Source organism: Primulina eburnea, chromosome 4 (assembly GCF_022965805.1).
Source record: "Primulina eburnea isolate SZY01 chromosome 4, ASM2296580v1, whole genome shotgun sequence".
In the NCBI taxonomy this organism is placed as follows: domain Eukaryota; kingdom Viridiplantae; phylum Streptophyta; class Magnoliopsida; order Lamiales; family Gesneriaceae; genus Primulina; species Primulina eburnea.
The window spans coordinates 39541099-39560904 of record NC_133104.1 but is presented as its reverse complement, the minus strand read 5'-3'; the positions used below and the strand labels follow the sequence as shown (position 1 = coordinate 39560904).

Sequence of the window (19806 nt, the reverse complement as noted above, 5' to 3'; positions counted from 1 at the left end):
CAACTTTCGAAGAACTTTAACGCTCTTGCTAACCTTTCCAAGTTTCCAACAAGATTCATCCCCTTTCAGTAAATGGTGATGGTTAACCAGGTGATGTAATTCATAAACTTTAAGACTGCAGAACACAGAAAATTTCAATCATACAAGTGAAGTTTGGAATGTCAAGGGTCGCAGGTTACAACAGTGAATACAGATGGACATAGTCAAGTCTCTAGTTTAGAGTTAGCCAAATGTAGTGTATTATCAGAGAGAAAAAAATAAGTTAAGTTTTGCTTCAATCCGACAAGCAAGGAGTGGAAATAGAGATGCCAGGTAGCTAAGATCTCTTATAGTCTTATTTGACTTGATCCACACATCTAGTATCAACAGATAGATTGAAAAAAACACGTGTTCAAAAACACTTTGAAACATGAACTCAATTCAACATTTTGAAGAAATATGTTGAAGCAACCTGCTCATGAATCTTACTAGATTCTAAGAATTTTCTCGAAACTCCATAATGAGAATCCAGACTGTTACCACCAACAAAAGGACAAGATCACATAACGGTCAGCTTTTTGTTTCTGAGAGAATGAATTTGCAATCGTTTGTTCTTTCATCCCTCTATTTTTACTGTTTAATGTTAACGTCGAAGTCACCTAGTTCCTTCACCGTTTGAACACCAGTGGGCTGAATTAATCCCTTTGTTCCGGAACTAACTGTGGTGGTTATTTGTTGAAAACAAGTGAATACGGATCCCCAATCTTTCATAATTTGATTCCATTTAAATTCATAATCTTCATCAACCTCAACAATACAAAAGACCAGTAACAAGGGTAGAGTCAAAGTTTAGCAACAATAAGATAATAGAAATGAAAATTTGCATTAACGAGATTAGAATCAACCACAGCTTAGTATAGAAAAATATGCTTGCAATGCAATAATGATGAAAGTGATTTAACGACTGTATCCTCCAGGTAAAGAAAGATAGGTCTATGGCAAAACAACGTTGTTTACAATTTTACTTGGGCTAGTTATAATCAACAATACTAAAAGAATCGAGTCTTTATCCGTGTTCTAATATCGTTCAAAAAAGAACGAATGGAATGACATAAAGGGAAAGAAAAAGAGAAAACTTTATCCTCTTAAACCAACCCATATCAGAAGAAATATGTAAAGGAAAGCAAAAGAGGTAGGAGCATTAACAGAGAACCCTTTTCCGAACACCAGCTTTCCTGGACAACTAGATTATCTTTACTTTTGTCTTGGAATCGAGCTTTAACTCAAAGGCACAAAAAGGGTCACATTGGTAAAACAAAGATTTCAACCTTATCCCTTCAATTCAACATTTCCTATCAATGAACCGTAGCTTTGGATCTCTTCTTGGCCTCACTGTAAAGAACCACTCCCATTATGGTAACTGCAAATCCAGTCATCCCCATTACCGTTACCGGATTCCTGAATATCAAGACCGATACAACAGCGGCCACCGCTGCCTTGGCATTCCCCAACACTTGCAATGTCAATGCGCTTGTGTGTTTTGTGACCAAGAAATTGGTTAAGTTAACCAAATACGCGATTGTAGCATTTGCAACCAACAAAAACACCATATATCCATCTACACTGGCCTTCTCCACCGTTACTGCCATTACATTTCCTTCTATGTACAAAGTAAATGGCAGCAAAATCAATGCTGCCATTGGAGCCATATACAACAACAAATTCATAGAATGCAATTTTTCACCTTCAGAAGTCAATAATATCCCTTGAAGAACAGATTTTAAAGCCCTGCCAGCAGTAGAACCAACGCACACCAAGAACCCAAAAAGATGAAACAAAGGCTCACTATTACTAGCCAAGACAATTCCCAAAACCACAGGGAGAAGGGCTAAATACACCTCAGCAGATTCCTTCTTACAAGTGATCACAAAAGCAAATATGGCCGTAAAAAAAGGCGTGGTAGCCCCAATAGCCTGATTGAACGACACCGGAAGGTACCTCAAAGAAGTATTACCGCAAACAACAGAGAAACAGAATACGACACTCAAAGCAAATATCTTGAAAAACTGTTTTCTGCTGTGTATTTGCTGGAAGGGCACGATTTCAAGCCATTTAATTGCCAACAAGCTATAAGTAGCACATGACAACATGTGCAGCATGGTCAAGAAAATAGGGTACTTATACCCGTAGAAGCTGAGGAGGTACTTGTTGAGTAAGAGGACACCAATGTTCGAGAAATACCAAGACGCAATAATGGCTGCCGTCGTAATATTGGGAGAGATCAAAGATGCATATTGCTGCTGGCGGATTTCCGCAGTTGGGGTCACCGGAATATCCAAAACTTGATCGTTGCTGGGTTCCAGCCGTGGATTGCTGCCCCTTCTCGTCGTCCATGACTGTGCCTCCACCATTACAAAAGAAGATCACTTTCTTTCACCCAGCGCACACACACCCACCCACACGAAGAGAGTGTAGAGTATAGTACGCGTTTCTTGGGCGTTAACCACAATGGGTATCGATCTTCGTGTTGTTAGATACAGTGTATGACTGTGATCCTGAGAAGAGGAATCGTGTTTAAGGGGTTTAGTGTGTGATTCTGATGCTGAGATCTGAGCGTGGGATAAGATTGGCTGATGATGACGAAAGGTGTGGTGGTTTGAACTGATTGTACGGTGGAGATTTAGATTTATGAACAGAGAGAATAAGGACCGTTGGATGAAGAATGGAGAAATGAAAATGATTAGATTTAGTCTGATGCGGGGCCCAGTGAGTGTCGGTATAACAAATGAAGTTTTGCGTCGCATTTTGAGAAATCTCGGCCCCAAATCTAGGTTTATTCTCATGGATTGTGGGAGTAAGTATCATGTGAGATCATTTTACGAATTTTAATCTGTTAGACGAGTCAATTTTACTCATATTTATAATAAAAAGTAACACTTTTAGTATAAAAAATAATATTTTGTTATGAATAACCTAAATAAGCGATCCGTCTCACAAATACGATTGTGAGATTATCTCACACAAGTTTTTACTTAATAATTTAATAATAAAAAGATTTAAGATAAGCTTCACATAATTATATATAAAATGATGGATCGATGAAAATAAATTAAGGAAGACGCAATGGCCCCTCCAAAAACATGTAAGCATAGTTGCTGGACAATTGTCAAAGTACCAACACTATGACGTACAATATCGTCTATAAATATAAGAAATTATAACTTATTATAGAATCAAAAGCGTGATATATTAAGTCATGTAATTAAATATAATTACATTTTGATAATTAATTCAATTAAATGGTCATAAAATTTAACATTATATTGATCATTTAGTTATATAATTAAAACGAGAATAATTAAAATAATCATTTACATATAAAACCAAGACGTGTGTGAGTCGCTCTCACGAGTGTTATTTTTTTAGACAGATCTCTTATTTGAGTTATCTATGAAAAAATGTTACTTTTTATGCAAAGAGTAATATTTTTTATTGTAAATATCAGTAAAATTGACCGTATCACATATAAAGATTTGTGAGACTGTCTCACTGGAGTCATATTTTAAGTATAATTAAGAGAAATATAATTAATTCAATATAAAAATGGTATAGTTAATAGGATATCGATAACTGGATCCGCGCGCCAGCCAATTTATTGTGGAGCCGGGTTTATCTGGGCTTTGTCATATCAATTGGCAGTTCAGCTTTGCGGGAATTTTCTTTTTCTCCATAGTCGTCTTCGCTCTTCGACAATTTCGTCTCTCGTACCCCATCCAGTTGCTGCGGTGATATTTGCTCGTCTCTTCCAGCAACATTTGCTGGGTGGGCTTGAATTAAGGCAAGTCTTCCTAACGGGGGAGGTTGTGTATTTGTCGAAATATACATGTGTCGTCAGCGGTTTGATAAAATGCCTGAACGAGGAAGTATACTCCTCAGTTATATGAAATTGAGTAAATGCTTGCCATTCGAAACCCTCTTTGTTTTTAACTGGATTTGATGTTAATTTACTTTGCTTCGGCTATATTTGTCCCGCCGATGATTTCTTGGGCTTTTACAATTGAAAGCGGTTTTTGGTTTTCACTTGTCTTAATCCCGGAGTTTTGTTCCCTTTGAAACGTTTTTACATTTTGTGTATGCCTGTAGATCTTTGACAACATTTTTAACTCTCGAGGCGTTCTTTGTAAAAGGCTAAAAGCAGATGCAATTTACAAATATCAGTTTTTTAAGTTTGTGAATTTCGAATGCGTAGTGCTTGTATAAATTTTTTGGTTGCTAAAACAGAGAGGCATGTGTTGGCGTTACCTGAACTTGGATTTGGTGAAAAGTATAGCGAAATGTTCTTAAGTCTGCTTTTATGATGAAAATTTATGTTGAACGGCAATTATATATTGTTTATTTATTCGTCTTAGCTGATGCAAATTTTGATCCAGTTTTTAATTTCTTGTCACTAATATATTTTATTGCCGGTTATGGAGGAAAGGTAAGAGTTCTCAGTTTTACCCCCTTCATCTTTGAAAATATTGACATTAGGACAATGAATAACATCCAAGTTGATTCTATATGGCTATTGCATGACTCACAAGCTAATATTTTGCAGATTAAATCTTTTGAAATTGCTCGTGCTTCAACATTTACTCTTATTTAGAAAACAAATATATGACAGTAATCACAGACGAAAACCTATGTTCTAAGTTTATTTAATTAAAAAATTTAAATTCTTTTTGCACGTTGTAGGTACTGTGGTCAAGGATACTTATTTTCACACTTCAAATCTTCAAATGGCAAAGCAGCCTCAATATTTTTTCCTTGAAGAATGGCTGCGGAATACCATCATAACTGGTAACAACAAGAGTGGTTTGGTACATCCCTCTTCTTCCTCTGCCCAGGCAATAATTCAAGCTTGGGCTGATATCAGAGATTCACTTCAATGTCAATCCTTTAATGCTCATCACCTCCAAGCTTTAAAATTACTCGTCAGTTCTCAAGCATCTCTTCACGTTGCAGATCCACAAGCTAAACTTCTCCTTTCTATTTTATCCTTGCAAAACCTGTCTTTGCCCCAAGAAACTTATCTCCTATTCTTTAGGCTTCTTTATATTTGGTTGAGGAAATCCAGACAGTCTTCTCAGGTTGTTGAATCTGCTATTGACATTTTGTTGCACCTTTTATCTTTTCAATCTCATTCTGACAGAAGCCCCCTTTTCTTATCTGAAGGGATTCTCCTTCTAGGTGCCATTTCTTTCCAAACTTCTTTAACTGATAAATCCAAAAGGGTCTGCTTGGAGTTTCTTTGTAAGTTACTGGAAGAAGATTGCAGAGATATATTATTGTCTGATGAGCTTGTCTCCAATGTTCTTGCGGGGATTGGTTATGCTCTCTCCTCTTCCATTAGCACATATTTTGGAAAAATTCTAGATATTTTGTTTCGAATTTGGGGTCAAGAAGATGGACCCTCTGGCACTATTTCTCAGGGCCTCATGCTACTACATTTGATTGAGTGGGTTCTCTCTAATTCCTTGAGGTCACAGTCCTTGGATAAAATTGATCTCGTAAAAGGGGCTTTAGAAACTGTTATCCCTTCTCATTCTTCATTTGCTGTAGTCATGGCTGCCGCTGGAACATTGAGGGCTATCAATAGATCTGGTCTTAGTGGTTTTATGCATCTTGCTAATGCTGCTGAGGGACGAATTGAAATCTTGGCAAGAGATTTGGTTTCTAGAACCGAATGTATTGGCCATTCTGAAAACAATCCAAAGCTTAATCTACTTTTGCAGTGTATAGCACTTGCTTTGGCTCGAAGTGGTTCTGTCGCCTACCGCGATTCTCTGCTTGTGTCCCTTTCATTGGCACTATTGACCGAAGTATTTCCTTTGCAGCGAATCTATGATAAAGTTGTCAAACTCCCTAAGGAAAATTTGAATTTGGTGCTTAATGAGATCGAAGAACATATTAGTAGTGTCATTTTCAAGGAAGCTGGAGCAATAACTCGTATTTTGTGCAACCAGTATGCCTCAGCGAATGAGGATACTCGGGGTTTTGTAGAGAATCTCATTTGGGATTATTGTCAGAAAATCTACTTGTGGCACCGACAGGCGACACTGGTTCTTCTGGGCTGCCAGGATAAGTTGATCAGTGAACTAGAGAAAATTTCCGAATCTACTTTTCTCATGGTAGTAGTTTTCTCACTAGGGGTAACAAAACACAGGCTAGACTCAAGAGTAAACCAAGAAATTCAATTGCAGATTTCAGTGAGAATATTGATTGCATTGTCTTGTATGGAATATTTCCGCCGAATGCGTTTGCCAGAGTACATGGATACAATTAGAGCCGTGATTGTTAGCGTTCAGGAGAATGAATCAGCTTGTGTCTCCTTTGTGGAGTCTATTCCTTCATATGATGATTTGATACACAATCATGGTATTAATTTTGATCTTTGCAAGTAACCTTTGTTTTACCCATTTTCTTATCATCAGCTGTCAGCAGTCCTGCTGCCTATATTTAAATACTACATGCCTTGCAGGTTCTTCCAAAATGGCGAAGTTGCGATCTGTCTGGTCCACTGATGAGGTTCAGACCGCTCGTATCATATTTTATATGCGTGTTATTCCTACATGTATTGAACAGTTACCAGCCCCTGTATTCAGGAAGGTTGTAGCTCCGACCATGTTCCTGTATCCTTTGTTGGACCTCTAAGTTTTTAATTGTATGTAAACTTGTCAATATCTAATTTTTATGGCCATTGGTTCCTTACATATTTATCTCGTCAGCTTTTTGGGACATCCCAATGGAAAAGTTGCCAGATATGCGCATTCGATGTTCGTAGCTTTTATATCTTCAGGTAAAGATCCCAGTCAGAATGAAAGAGATTCACTGAAGGAGCAACTCGTTTATTATTACATGCAGAGATCTCTAGAGGTATTGAAACTCTTGTAATCCTCATGCTTGTTGAAATTGACTTTAGTCATGATTAAAGTTTCTGTTTGGTCAATCAAATTGGCAATATAGGCATTTCCTGGAATTACACCATTGGAGGGAATGGCTTCTGGAGTTGTTGCTCTTGTCAGATATCTCCCTGCTGGTTGTCCATCTATATTTTATTGTATCCACTGTCTTGTGGAAAAAGTTAATACCCTCTGCAGTGCAGTCAACCGTGAAGACATTGATCTCTGGAAGCACTGGGAAGGAGAACTGGAACCTTCAAAAAAGGTGCTAGATCTGCTTTTAGGACTACTCTCCCTTGTTGATATACAGGTAGAACTAAACTTTTATGCTGTTTTATTGGATTGTGCTGGTGTTGGGTAAAAAATTATAGGTTCTGTTCACATGCTTGGTTTCTCCTCTATTTTACTTGTAGATTTTGGTGCTGGAGAAGGTGTGGTCAACGTCCCATTTGGTTTTTAATTGTAATGTAATTACATGTAATTTAGAATGAGAGCATCTTCTTGTGAGGTAGTGTATACAATTCTCGATTCATCTCTGGTTTTGAAAAGTTATTTGAATTAGACAAATCATCCTTGGTTCAAATGAACAGCCGAAAATAGTAAAGTTATTTATTTACCAGAAATGAACATTTTCATCTCTTGATGCAATGCCTTGTTAATTTCGCTGATCAAGAAACAAATTATGAATTAATAGCAAGCATCTTGAGTTAGGCTTTCATTTCACTTTTTCATGTTGTGTAAGTTTGTAACTTAGGATCTCAATCCTGGCAACCTTGACTTCAACCTTCGAGTATTATTAATTGTTCCCTTTGTTTCGTACTTTCGTTCTGAAACTTCTCGTTTTGTCTGTTTATTTTGGCCTTCAAAGGTAGTAAAATCCAGAGATTCCTTATTTCAGGTTCTCCCTAGTTTAATGAAGTTGTTGGCCCAGCTGATTGTCCAGCTACCTGTGAATGGACAAAACATGCTCCTGAATCAGTTGTATCAACAAATTGCAGAATCTGATGATGTTATAAGGAAGCCAGCATTGATTTCATGGTTGCAGTCTCTGTCTTACCTTTGTTCTCAAGCTGTTGGCAAAAAAGAACCTGATTTGGTTGGAGAAATAACCTCACGGCTCTAGGCATTGATCTGCAATGGTCACATCACCATAAATGACTTCAGATTGAGATTTAGGAAAAAAATTCATGGTGGATTATACTTGGTCCCATTTGAAGATTACCTTGTTTTATTCATTAGAAAAGCATATTAGCTCAAGATGCTTAACAAATTGTAGGATTGGATGTAGTGGTTTGAAAAATCTTGTAGGAATGAAACAAGAGAATGCCCTGCATGACGTGGAGCACATATATCTAGGCTCGTTCAAAGAAAATTGAGATCTTTTCCTATTAACTTCATGAAGATCTGGAATTTCTTAGGAGCTTTCTGTTATGGGGCTATACAGGGACGCCTTCATTTTTTGGTAGTTGGGGATCAAGCTAGGGAACTTTAAGGTCAAATTTGAATTATGCACAGGAAATTTCACTAGCCAAATACACCCCCAAAGCGCTAGGTGTCTGTGTACCATCATCAGGGACTCCAACTTTTACGTTGGGGTTATTCAGGAAGGAAGCACCTGTCCAAGATATCCGCATGAGGGTTCCTGGATGTGAAGACTTTTTTCCTATTTATAGGATTAGTTGAAAACTTGGTGGTGGTGTTATTTTGTTGCAGATCGTAGCCATTCGCTTTGGAGTTGACATCACCGAGCTCATGATAATTTCTCCATTTTTAGGACCAAAAAATTATGGGATTTTTGGAGCTTGGTGATCAAGAATGTGACTCATTTTTGCACGTGGAACCTGCTGATAGACAACCCAGGCAAGCACATCCATTTCTTATTTCTCAATCTTCGAGCATGCATCTTCAATTCTTCATAATGGGAGATTGGTGTGGAGCTTGATACAAATGCAGTAGAAAATAGACACCATGGTAGACGTTTTTGGAAATTACAGGTGTAACGAACTTATAATGGTCTGAAATGTAACCGTCGTTTTTGTGGTTAAATAGGAACACTTTTATAGTACTTAGCCGTTCTATGGTCATTCCAGTGGTCCTCGTATGTCATATCCCATGTTCAAGTTGCCATCCTCAAGATCCAGTTTAGTGAAGTAAATTATGATTGCTGCTCCATTGATCTATTCGGTTTGTCATTGGCAGTCCATGCATATCATTCTCCCAATGCCAATTGAACTAAGCTTGAAATACCTGTTATGTCGAAGTTGCCTTCAGCCTGCTCTTAGATTTTATAGAGAATAGCCTCTTCATGATGGCACTACGAAGCAGTCTGCACGAGCAGCAAGAAGCTATCAGCGCCGAGTTTAATGTTGATCATGTGCAAAGGTAACAATGTTCCCATCTTCCGTAGCCTTTTCTGTCTCCTAGCAGTGGCGTGGATGTGCTGTGCAAGTAGTTCTGTCGGGTTGAACTCAATCTTGAAATTCCCTCTTATCCCATTTACTTTGTATTTGGTGAAGTTAATTTTTCAAACAAAGTTTGGCATAAACATTTAACATTTTATTTTGGTGCCCAGTGTATAACAAATTACCTACTATGCTCTTTTGCTTATATTCACCCATGCCTATCCATCTATATCTATTATTTGTGAATTTACCATTTTGGTCTCATTTTTTTTTCCCATCACCTTCCCAGTGTTGTTTATGTGAATATATCGGTAGGATCATCAATTGCAATTTCAATTTCAATTTCAATTTCAATTTCAATTTCAATTATCTAGGTCTAATAAATGGCTTTGACTGCTATAGTCTATATTTAACGGTGTCCGGTTTTAATTCATTGTTGTATTATTTCCCATCCATGTGTAGTTTACGTATAAACATGATAATAAATGGAAGATTATTAATTATTAATTAACTATTAAATAATCGATAAATTAGTGTTAATTAATTAAATGATTTGCAATTATGACTTTGTACTAACTGGTTAGCTTTCAATTAGTTTTTTTTAAAAAAACCAAGTGAATGATGGTTTATTCTCTGTAGAATTGGATTTTGGCTTTCAATTAGTAAAGGCAAAAACTTGTGTGAGACAGTCTCACGGGACGTATTTGTGAGACGGATCTCTTATTTGGATCACTCATGAAAAAGTATTACTTTTTATGTTAAGATTATTACTTTTTATTGTGAATATGGGTAGGATTGATCCGTCTCATGAATTATGAATCATGAAACAGTTTCACATAAAACTGACTCGTTAGTAAAATATTCTATGTAGGATTGGATTTTGGCTTTCAATTAGGGAAAAAAAAAAAAAACAAACCAATCCTCGGGCCTGTTCTAAAAAGTCTAGGTATTTCTAATGGGTCGTTAACGTGGAAAAACACATTTTTAATCTTTATATTTTCCACTAAAATAATTTTGATCTCTAAACAGTTTTACCTAACTTAACTTAATTCGTCCACATAAAAATGGATTGATTTATTTCTTCGTTTTTCCTTGAAAAGAATAATTCAAGATAACACTTCAAAATGTAAGTCATCCACAATATTATTATTTTGATACTAGAATGTTTCTTCTTCCCTCCAAGGCTTTTGCCGTTTCCAGGAGCATCAAATTCCTCATTTCCGTCCCGAATTTTCCCACTTCCTTCTCCCTTCCCACTCGCAATCTTCACAGAACTCGACCTTTCTGTGCAACAATGGCGGAAACGGAGTCTGCCTCATCCCATTTGATCATCAACCTCCCGACCCAGCTCGACCAACCCGTTACCATCGTGGCTGCCGCTGGCGTCTGTGACTCTGATTTCAGGTCTACTAAATTTATTGTTTTTGTTACTAAGATATGAATGTTGATGCTGTTGATCTCCAACCTCAAATGATTAGCCTTTTGAAGTCGGTTGCAACCAACACTTGAGATATGCAGGCCAGAACCTATAGTTTTTGGGTTTGAGCTGAACTTATGGAATTGGGACCAACAATAGGTTTTATTTTTCAAGAGTTTCTCAAAACTAAATTTGTGAAGCATAAATAATTAATATAATATTTGAAATATTTGTAATGTAATCTGAAAGGGTGGTTGTGTGACATAAAAGTACAGTGTAATAAAGCGACTGTATGTTTCAGAGTTAAGTGTTGTGTGCGATGTTGTAACACCTAATGCAACATACAACATAATATTTTAGCACACAAAACTTTATATAAATAAAATAAGACACAGAGAATTATGTGCAAGTGAATACACTTGTGCGGTATCTTATGTCAAAAGATTAACTAGAAAATACTTTCAGTTTACACAAAAACAATACCGCTGAATAAAAGAAAATCTAACTCTTCAATAAAATGAGGGTTCAAAAGTGTATCCAAAACACTTATCAAACGAAATAACTAAAGCTACGTATGCAGCGTTTGTGAAGCCGAAAAACTGTTTGATGAACAACACTCTAATCAGCACTGTGATTAGGTGTTGAGTTTGCGTGTCTTCAACACTCCACTACAACACAACAATACGCCTCGACTTGAGCACTTGATTTCTTCGATGTAAATATTTAATTCTCGTGCTTGCTCTTCTGGGGCGTCTCTCAATCTCGACTTCTCTCTTATTTATAAGCTTCTTTTGTCTTAGAGATAAGACTTTTATTAGAAAATAAATTCTTTTAAACAATAATACTATATCTAAAGTTCTTATCATATATATCTACGGTCTAGAAAGACAAAACTCTGTGATTTAATAAACACAATATTATCAAAAGGAAAATTTAATTAAAGAATAAATTTTATTATTTTCATAATCGATTAATAAGCAAAAAAATCTAAATAATCAATCAAATACTACTTATTTTGTCGTTATGACATGTTAGGGATGGAATATAGTTCAATAATAAGAAATTTATCATCAAATGACAAAGAAAAATGGTAATTCAAGAAATATTCACAAAATCACCCAACTTTTAATGAAATTTCCAAGGAAATTAGAAATAAGAGGAGAAAACTCAAGGCAAAATCTTAGATTTTTCAGAATTTTTTCCCTAATTTCAGAGGATTTTTTAGATTGTTCCGAAATTTTTTTTTCATATTTAATTTAGAGGACCAAGCTAAAGTTGGGAGAATTTCTTCACTCATTCTTTGTAAGTTTTGGTGGTAAGTCGCAAGTCTAATCGGTTAATTGCCTAACAATAAATATTTTTTTGGCCCCTCTCAAAATTGGGCTGTGTCATCTTTTGAGCATTCCCTCAGGTCCGGTTATGAAAATATGGAAGGTGATCGAATAGAAATGAAGTAAATCTTGGTTGAGGATTAAAAGAAATTCTTGTTTTCTGCTAGAGCATCTAGTTTAAGTTGGTTAGTAAAAATAGAGTCTCTCTGTATCTCAAATATGTAACTTGCTAATTATTCAGAATCTACTTTGGTACAACTTTAGTTAAGATTTTGTTGTTGATTTTTGAATATAGAAGTTTGTCCTGTGTTACTTGCATCTTGAAGCTCAATTTGGTTAATCTACCCTCCTTTAAAATAAGAGGTAACTTCACTTTAATATAACAGAGTGCTGATATTTCATATTTTGGACCTATATTATACCATAAATTTGAGTGGATGTGTGATTATTTTTCTCATTGATGGATGGATAGAACATACATGGTGCTGACAGAAGTGCAGTTCTGTGGTGCCTCACAACATGTTGTCAGTGAATTCCGTTATTCAATCGGTTTAGTGCCAATAATATTCTTTCATTCTAATATCTCACCTAACACGAAATTGAATGAAAATTCCATTATCATGCTTTATTAATTTCAAGTGTTAATTGAGTGGGCTCTTTCGTGATGCTTGTTTAGTAGAGATGGTCCGCTCTGGTTTGTTGATCACTTCAGACAAATATAACTTGCTTTTTCCTCAATAGATGACATAATGGCTGCTCACCTGGTTTGATCGAGTTATCTACTGTTGCAGGAATGCCATTGAATCCTCCTTATTTAAACAATGGATGAAAAACATACAAATGGAAACAGGACTTTTGGCTAATGGAGCCATGTCATTAAATAAAGTGCTCATTCAGGTAGTTACTCAGATAGGCTTTCTAGATGGCAGAGCCAAGGAATATTTTTTAAGCAATATTACTTGCACGTACTCCTTTGTATTGAATGTGTTTTAAAGGAGTTAACTGATTGTTTGAACTATATTACTTTGTACTAAACATGTAAGGATATAAATGTTAATGGCTCCGTCCAAAAATGATTCTAGATTAATTCCTTGAATGTATGAATGCAATAGAGACAAGGTAGGTATTGATGCCGTGTGCCTTCTATTCTTTGAAAGGCTACTCTAATTTTGGTTTAACTATGGTAAAATGTGAGATGGAACTTGGAAGTGATAATCTCTGTTGGTGGCAGTCCCAAGTTGTGATTACATTCTTGGTAATCAAGCACTTTTATAATCTTGGTGACTTCGTGTACCAGAAGTTCATATTAAATGCTGGGAAAGGTTGTAGGTGTTATGGACCTTTGCAGCTCATTATTCTCAAGATGTCTCACTTCTTTTCATGTTGCTGCAACAGAGTGTAGATATGTTCGGCAGTCGTTTGGGTTTTTTGAAGTTCAAAGCTGATGTAATTGATAAGGAAACGGGTAAAAAGGTATTTCACATTCACGCATTTAGATTGCTCCCAACTCATCCAACTGAATGATCACTCATATCTAAAATTGTCATTCCCCACATTTGTCATTTATGTTCCTATATTACTATTTTTAGTGACAGTGCAGGATGAATTTAGATTGTCGATGACAAACCAGCTGAGATTGTTAGCCATGAGAACCTTCAATCGGCTGTTCTATTAGTTATTGATTTTGTGGGTATTAGGTTTTAAAGAAATATTGAGTAGGAGGCTCTCATGTCAATAGATATTTTCGTTTATGGTTCTTTTCTTATTATTCAGAGCTGCTTCTCTATTTATTTGTCACTTAGAACCCTGCAGATTCATTCATTCACAAATTTGGACAGGTTCCTGGAATTGTTTTTGCTCGTGGACCTGCTGTGGCAGTGCTAATCCTTTTGGACTCAGATGAAGAGACCTACGCTGTGCTGACAGAACAGGTAGTTCAGCCTTATTTTAGTTTCTTTTTTTGGTAATGAAAAATTATTTCAGTTATTGTTAAGTCGTAACTGGTGATAAAACTTTATTTTAATTATTGTTAAGTTTTAACTCTCTCAACTCCGATTCAATTGAATATATTGGAAGGTTAGAGTCCCTGTTGGAAGGCTTATTTTAGAATTACCTGCCGGAATGTTGGATGATGACAAGGGTGATATAACTGGAACAGCCATTCGCGAGGTCTCTCTCTCACACACACACAAACACATGCACATCTACAGCTCTCTTATGAATTGCTTGATGAATTCAATTTGATGGACTTTAAATCAATGTATTTCAACCATCTCAATTTTAAGGTTTAATGATCAACAACATTATGTGCTCATTTTTCCTCATGGTTCATTCAAAATCATGATGGCTAACATGCAAAAATTCCTATACGCTTCAGGATGATATGGTTTCAAATTTCATATCTTTGTTTAGATGTCTTAACAGGTTGAGGAAGAGACTGGGTTACACTTGAATCTCAATGATGTAATTGATCTCACAGCTTTTCTGGATCCATCAACTGGATGCCAAGTTTTTCCTTCACCGGTATTACCCTTACTATATTTGCCATCTATACGTTTTTAAGGGCGTAAAATTCATTTTAGAATACGAGATATTGATTATTAACATATTGTTAAACTAGCTATTGGTTAAATTTTATGCAAATCATCATTTTTAAAGAAATGAAGGTGTATTAGAGAGACGGGAAGAAAGTGTATTAGAAAGATTTCTCAATAGAATCTGTCTCGAAACTACTGCATGATTTCATGGCTGCCCTGTTAATTATCGTCATATTCAGTATTGGATTATTACCTGGTGTCATTGTTAAAGAACTATAGAAGTTTTAGAGATGTTCGAAAGAGCAAGAAATAAAGAATTAGTGCATCCTTGAATTTCTTGATAGGTTTTCCAGATGTTGAGCCTTACTTTCTCTATGGATAGTCTTGCAATTAATGCGAGGAGTATTTGTTGCAGAAAAAATTACTTCCGCCAAATGTAATATGAAGATTAATATATACGTTTTCCATAGTTGTCAAAGGCGAGCGCCTCTCGCCTTGAGGCGAGAGGCACCACCAGGCGTGGGCGTTGCGCAACAATTCACAAAGGAGAGCTCAGGCGCGTGCCTGGGCTCGCCTTGGAAAGGCTCTCGGGCGCGCCTGAGTTGCTTTTTTAAAAAAACAATTCAGTAGCAGAGAAGTTGCATTTTGAAAATGCAACTTCCCTGTTTTTTTTATTGTAACTTAAAATGTAAAATGTCCCACCCAACCCGAAACCCAACTTCTCTGGATGATTGAAGAATTTTAATTGTGTTACTTATTATTGTGAACTTATTAATTATTTGTTGTTTTTTGTATACTTCTAAGTGATGATATTTGAGCTAGCTATGTATCACATTTGATTCAAGTTATTATTTCATGTTTCTCTCTGCATGGCTGCTAAACCAACTCTTTTGGTAGTAGGGGGGGTGCGATGAGGATCTTGGTCTATTTCTGTATAGAGGAAGAGTCGATAAAGACATAATTAAACAGCTGCAAGGGAAGCAAACGGGTCTTAGAGATCACGGGGAACTGATAAAGGTACATGTAGTTCCCTACAAAACTCTATGGCGGATGACATCCGATGCCAAAGTACTTATGGCGATTGCGCTGTACGAAATGGCCAAAAGGGATGGGTTCTTGCCCCCTCTCAGAAATTGAACATGTCTAAACTGAATAGTTGTTACTTTTCTTTTGCATTGTTTGTTTGCTACTACTGGTTATAAAGAGAGCCCCTTTTGTGAATCTTTATTTTTATTATATTAAACATCTGCAGGAGTTGCGTTGATTTAATTATTTACCCCTTGGGACTTGAGATGGTTTTAAGTATGAAAACATGAACTCATCAATGGTTTCAGGTAAGTGAATATTTTAGAGAGTGATTATATAAGAATATATTATTTAGAAATGAGGTATTTTTTCCAGAAAAAAACGCATGTAATATGACTTTGGATATATGGCCAACTTTGATCGTATTAAGTAAACTTTGAGAAAGCGGTAGAAGTTCAAAAAACCAGAGATAACATACGCCAAAATAATCTGTGAAGGATGTTATTGACTACGATTTAAAAAGATCTTCAAATTATATACATTCATAAATACATATTATATTATGAGTTACTACCAGATTTGCATAAAAAATAATATTAAAAATTCTCAAAATTGGTAGCACCAAACTTCTTTCATCATCTCTGTATACAGATATACACTGATGATTTTCAAATAAAAGTTACAAAAGTCGTGAAAGAGTAGAGTATGGAACTCTAAAAGCACAAAATGCAACAAACATGCAGCGGCTAGATCGAAAGATCAGACCTTGCTTGGTACAAAATCAGCATTAGTTGCTTCCCAAATAGTTGTACCATCACAAGTGCACAACTTTTTGTAGTTCTCACCGACTCCAGCACTTCGAGCCACCACCGCGGCTGCTAGACCATCATCCGACCTATCTTCAGATTCATACACCGCTATGGAACGTCCGATAAGATCAGCTACTCTCAACTTTTCTTTAACACCCGAAAAAAAGGCATCGCCCTTCACATCAACATTTAGTGTTCCCAGGTCACCAAGTGGCTGAAAAAACAAGAAAACAGATAACAAAATTTCAAGAATGTCCATGAAATAAAAAAGAAACAAAAACATACATGATACATCATCAATGGAGAGCCTATAAATTTTATTATATCCCTTACAAATACGCAAAGACAATTTATTTCTCAGGTGGAACTCATTGATCCAAAAGAAATATTTATTCAATTGCAGAGCTACCACAGCCTAGAAAGCACCTCTTAGTTTACTTTAAACCTGGTGAACGAGACAAGTCCAAAAAAAGGGGGGGGGGGGGACCTGGTGGACAAGAATATCTGGCACATTTGGGAAGAATTTAAAATGCAAAATTGCAAAAAATAAAGAAAACTCAGGCCTCATGCATTTATCAAGTAATATCTCAGTGGTATGAAACAAAATCACAAACCTCCTTATCATAGTTTGTCGGATTGAACACTTTCCCAGTGCTTGCTGCTCCCATGGTCAAATCGCCAAATTCATTAATAGACCAACCATGTTTTCCAGGTGCCAAACCACTGAAGGTAGCTTCAATTTTAGCCAATTCCATATTCACCTGAGCTAAACGAACTACTCCAAAAATAACTGGACCTTTGAACTCAGCAACAGCAGCTGAAACAAGAAAATCTCCACCACAAAAAAAAGAGAAAAAAGAAAGTCACCTCTTTGTATAATAAATCTTCGATGCTGCATACATATGAGAATCATGAAGACAAAAAATTCCCGAGACACAATTATTCATGATAGATATTAATTCCAAAACAACAATGGGAAAGATTCAAATTTGAAAGAGACATCACAGTCACCTTCAGGAGTTCCTTGTCCAATTAATCGTGCTTTCCGCCCAGTTTGCTCCAATGCTTCAGTCAAGATCTTCACAGGCGAAGTTGCAAGAATTCGCACAACTTGATTAGTTAAGTCCACATCAATATTTTTAACACCTACAAATACAAGTTTAGGAATGACCAGCAGCTATTGTTTAATTGCACTCAACATTGGAAGAAGCTACAAAAATTAAATGACCAGCAGCTATAGTTTAATCGCCCTGAACATTGGAAGAAGATACAAAAGTTAAACTATAACGTAAAAATTAATGCTAGCCCTCACCATCAACAGTCTGAAGTTTAGTCTTGACCGATTTAACACATCCCTCACATGACATATCCACCATAAATTCAGTCTGTGCAGACATTAGCAATAAAACAGTTACACATCTGTAGTAAATAATTACATTACCACCAACAGGCACAGTTATATAGTTATATTATTTGCATTTTGCATAAATATTTAACTGTCAATAATAGAGACAAACACCAACAATACCCAATTTTCCCACCTCAATTCCAGCACATACACAGACATAAAGCAGAGAGATGTGGATATCAAATCCACATCTAGAACACCTCTTCCAGAGAACTAAAATGTCGATTGTATAATACAATTAAATATTCTTGGATAACTAACTTCAATCCCTGAGCAATTTCATTTCAGATTGGAAATCCATACACTTGAACAACTAAATATCACTAGCCCACGATCAAATATATCTACTCAAAGATATGTTCAAGGTCTCAAACGATAGATTAATGAGAGAATGCATTCATTGACAAGCAGTTCAACATCATCTTATAACTTCGATACTTAGTCTTAGTTGTCCCCATCATTGGTTGGATAAATAACCTGGGAGTTGCATATATAGACTTGGACAATTCTCCTCCCTTGAGCTAGCTTTTGGGGTTGAGTTAGGTTCAAGTTCCAATCTTAACATGGTATCAGAGCTCAGGTTCCACCGTTATGTGTTGGACTGCCTATAGTTAGGTCACTCGTTCTGACTATAGTTAGGTCATTTGAAACTCCAAGCCCAGATGTTCATTCCTGGACGTGATGGGGTGTGTTAGTTGTCTCACATCGGTTGGATAGATAACGCTGGGAGTTGCATATATGGACTTGGATAATCTTTCACATAAGATAGCTTTTGTGAGTTGACTTAAGTCTAAGTTCCAATCTTAACCCTTAGTGACAGAAGAATAAAATTGATACCTTTACATTGTCGTTGATTCAGCGGAGCAATCAAATGAAAAAACATTAAATTTTTTTACAATTGAGAAAAGGCTAAAATGTTAAAGTTCAGAAAATCACACCCCTCCCCAGGTTCCCTGTATCAAATCATCCATAATTTTCTAAGGTTCAAGGTGACCATCAGAAATATCGTCTACCTTAAAAAAATATCGAATACGATGTAAAAAGATGGATATTTTACCCTCAAAATCTTATCTTTAAAACGAGGTATGTTATTGTAGTCAAAAGAACAATTACTTACGATTTATCAAACCACAGAGCTGGGAGCAACATTTAATCAGAACTAAGACCAAAAGATTATAACTCACCATCAGCTCCGGTATTGCGGCACCATTCTGCAGGCAAAATCAAGAAAAAACCCAACATAAAGCTTTAAACTTTTGTGCTAAAAAATGCGCTGACAAAACCAAACCCAACAACTTTACCACCTAAATCAAAGATATTACTACCTTGGACCTTGGGTTCTGATCCATTTCAACAGTAGCGGAAGGCGGATGCCCAAAACTCTTCAAAGGGACACGATTCTTCCAGCCTGTAATTCGGATTCAAAGAAAAACTGAGCGATCCAAAAGATAAGTTTTTGGATACCCTTTTGAGAGAAGAAGAGCTTGAAAATGAAGAGGAAGAGAAGGAATAGACTGCGGCGGCCGCTGGGACTGCGGCGGCCGCTGCTATGGCTGTTGTTTTTGCTGTCAAAATTGACCGCAAAAAAGCCATTTTCCAGCCTTTTTATGAGGTGCGAGTCTTTTGTTTCCTCATTTCTAAAAATTTCACCCAAGGTATGCACGTTTTTTCAGAAATTTCTGGTTGAAATTTTATATGCAATTTTTATATGCTACGTATCTACCGTATTCATGCATGCAACCCATTAAAAATTAAAAATATATATATACACACACTAAAAAATAATACATATATGATGCATATGTATAATACTGATTATTACGAATCATGATCATTAATAGATTTAATAGATCGATTTGATTTATAAATTTTGTTATAGTTTTTAATTATTATTTGATTAACGATAATATAACTATATTAAATATAAATCAATTATTGTAATTATGAGTAAACTAG

At 36.1% G+C, this 19806-nt stretch overlaps 4 protein-coding genes across 11 annotated transcripts; 2 read left to right on the top strand and 2 right to left on the bottom strand.

Annotated features, from left to right (window-relative positions):
- The first annotated feature begins 324 nt into the window (after positions 1–324).
- On the top strand, positions 325–9575 carry LOC140828840 (uncharacterized). Of its 5 annotated transcripts, none has more exons than XM_073191682.1 (6): positions 325–548; positions 4714–6396; positions 6500–6650; positions 6747–6894; positions 6985–7230; positions 7819–9575. In XM_073191682.1, the coding sequence occupies exons 1-6, from the start codon at positions 500–502 to the stop codon at positions 8041–8043; spliced, it is 2502 nt and encodes an 833-aa protein (XP_073047783.1). In that variant the 5' UTR covers positions 325–499; the 3' UTR covers positions 8044–9575. The 5 variants fall into 5 exon arrangements, with proteins under 5 accessions (XP_073047783.1, XP_073047786.1, XP_073047784.1 ...); XM_073191685.1 differs by lacking the exon at positions 325–548 and adding an exon at positions 3621–3817; XM_073191683.1 differs by lacking the exon at positions 325–548 and adding an exon at positions 3872–3929 and having other exon boundaries at positions 6985–7185.
- Positions 844–2681, bottom strand: LOC140828843 (probable sugar phosphate/phosphate translocator At1g12500). The gene has a single exon (XM_073191692.1). The coding sequence runs from the start codon at positions 2388–2390 to the stop codon at positions 1335–1337; it is 1056 nt and encodes a 351-aa protein (XP_073047793.1). The 5' UTR covers positions 2391–2681; the 3' UTR covers positions 844–1334.
- An 867-nt stretch (positions 9576–10442) lies between the features above and the next one.
- On the top strand, positions 10443–15871 carry LOC140828838 (nudix hydrolase 14, chloroplastic). 4 transcript variants are annotated; one of them, XM_073191678.1, is made up of 8 exons: positions 10443–10726; positions 12862–12967; positions 13466–13543; positions 13909–14001; positions 14147–14239; positions 14495–14593; positions 14952–15076; positions 15412–15544. In XM_073191678.1, exons 1-7 carry the CDS (start codon positions 10485–10487, stop codon positions 15045–15047), a joined length of 807 nt encoding a protein of 268 aa, XP_073047779.1. In that variant the 5' UTR covers positions 10443–10484; the 3' UTR covers positions 15048–15076; positions 15412–15544. The 4 variants fall into 4 exon arrangements, with proteins under 4 accessions (XP_073047779.1, XP_073047780.1, XP_073047778.1 ...); XM_073191679.1 differs by lacking the exon at positions 14952–15076 and having other exon boundaries at positions 10446–10726; positions 15505–15655; XM_073191677.1 differs by lacking the exon at positions 14952–15076 and having other exon boundaries at positions 10448–10726; positions 15508–15871.
- Positions 15872–16229: 358 nt separating this feature from the next.
- Positions 16230–19502, bottom strand: LOC140828837 (copper chaperone for superoxide dismutase, chloroplastic). Its single transcript, XM_073191676.1, is given in 7 exon segments — positions 16230–16656; positions 17057–17274; positions 17454–17588; positions 17755–17827; positions 19035–19061; positions 19176–19265; positions 19267–19502. Coding segments are annotated over 7 exon segments (984 nt in total). The 5' UTR covers positions 19444–19502; the 3' UTR covers positions 16230–16392.
- Positions 19503–19806: the final 304 nt, after the last annotated feature.

What these genes read in the sequence shown, in the direction of transcription:
- LOC140828840 (XM_073191682.1), top strand. Translation starts at nt 500, where the DNA reads ATGAGAATCCAGACTGTTACCACCAACAAAAGGACAAGATCACATAAC. An exon ending in AAGGACAAGATCACATAACG is followed by an intron (nt 549 to 4,713) that starts GTCAGCTTTTTG and finishes TGCACGTTGTAG; the next exon opens with GTACTGTGGTCAAGGATACT. An exon ending in ACATGCAGAGATCTCTAGAG is followed by an intron (nt 6,895 to 6,984) that starts GTATTGAAACTC and finishes TTGGCAATATAG; the next exon opens with GCATTTCCTGGAATTACACC.
- LOC140828843 (XM_073191692.1), bottom strand. Translation starts at nt 2,390, where the DNA reads ATGGTGGAGGCACAGTCATGGACGACGAGAAGGGGCAGCAATCCACGG.
- LOC140828838 (XM_073191677.1), top strand. Translation starts at nt 10,485, where the DNA reads ATGTTTCTTCTTCCCTCCAAGGCTTTTGCCGTTTCCAGGAGCATCAAA. An exon ending in TAAATAAAGTGCTCATTCAG is followed by an intron (nt 12,968 to 13,465) that starts GTAGTTACTCAG and finishes TTGCTGCAACAG; the next exon opens with AGTGTAGATATGTTCGGCAG. An exon ending in CTGGAACAGCCATTCGCGAG is followed by an intron (nt 14,240 to 14,494) that starts GTCTCTCTCTCA and finishes ATGTCTTAACAG; the next exon opens with GTTGAGGAAGAGACTGGGTT.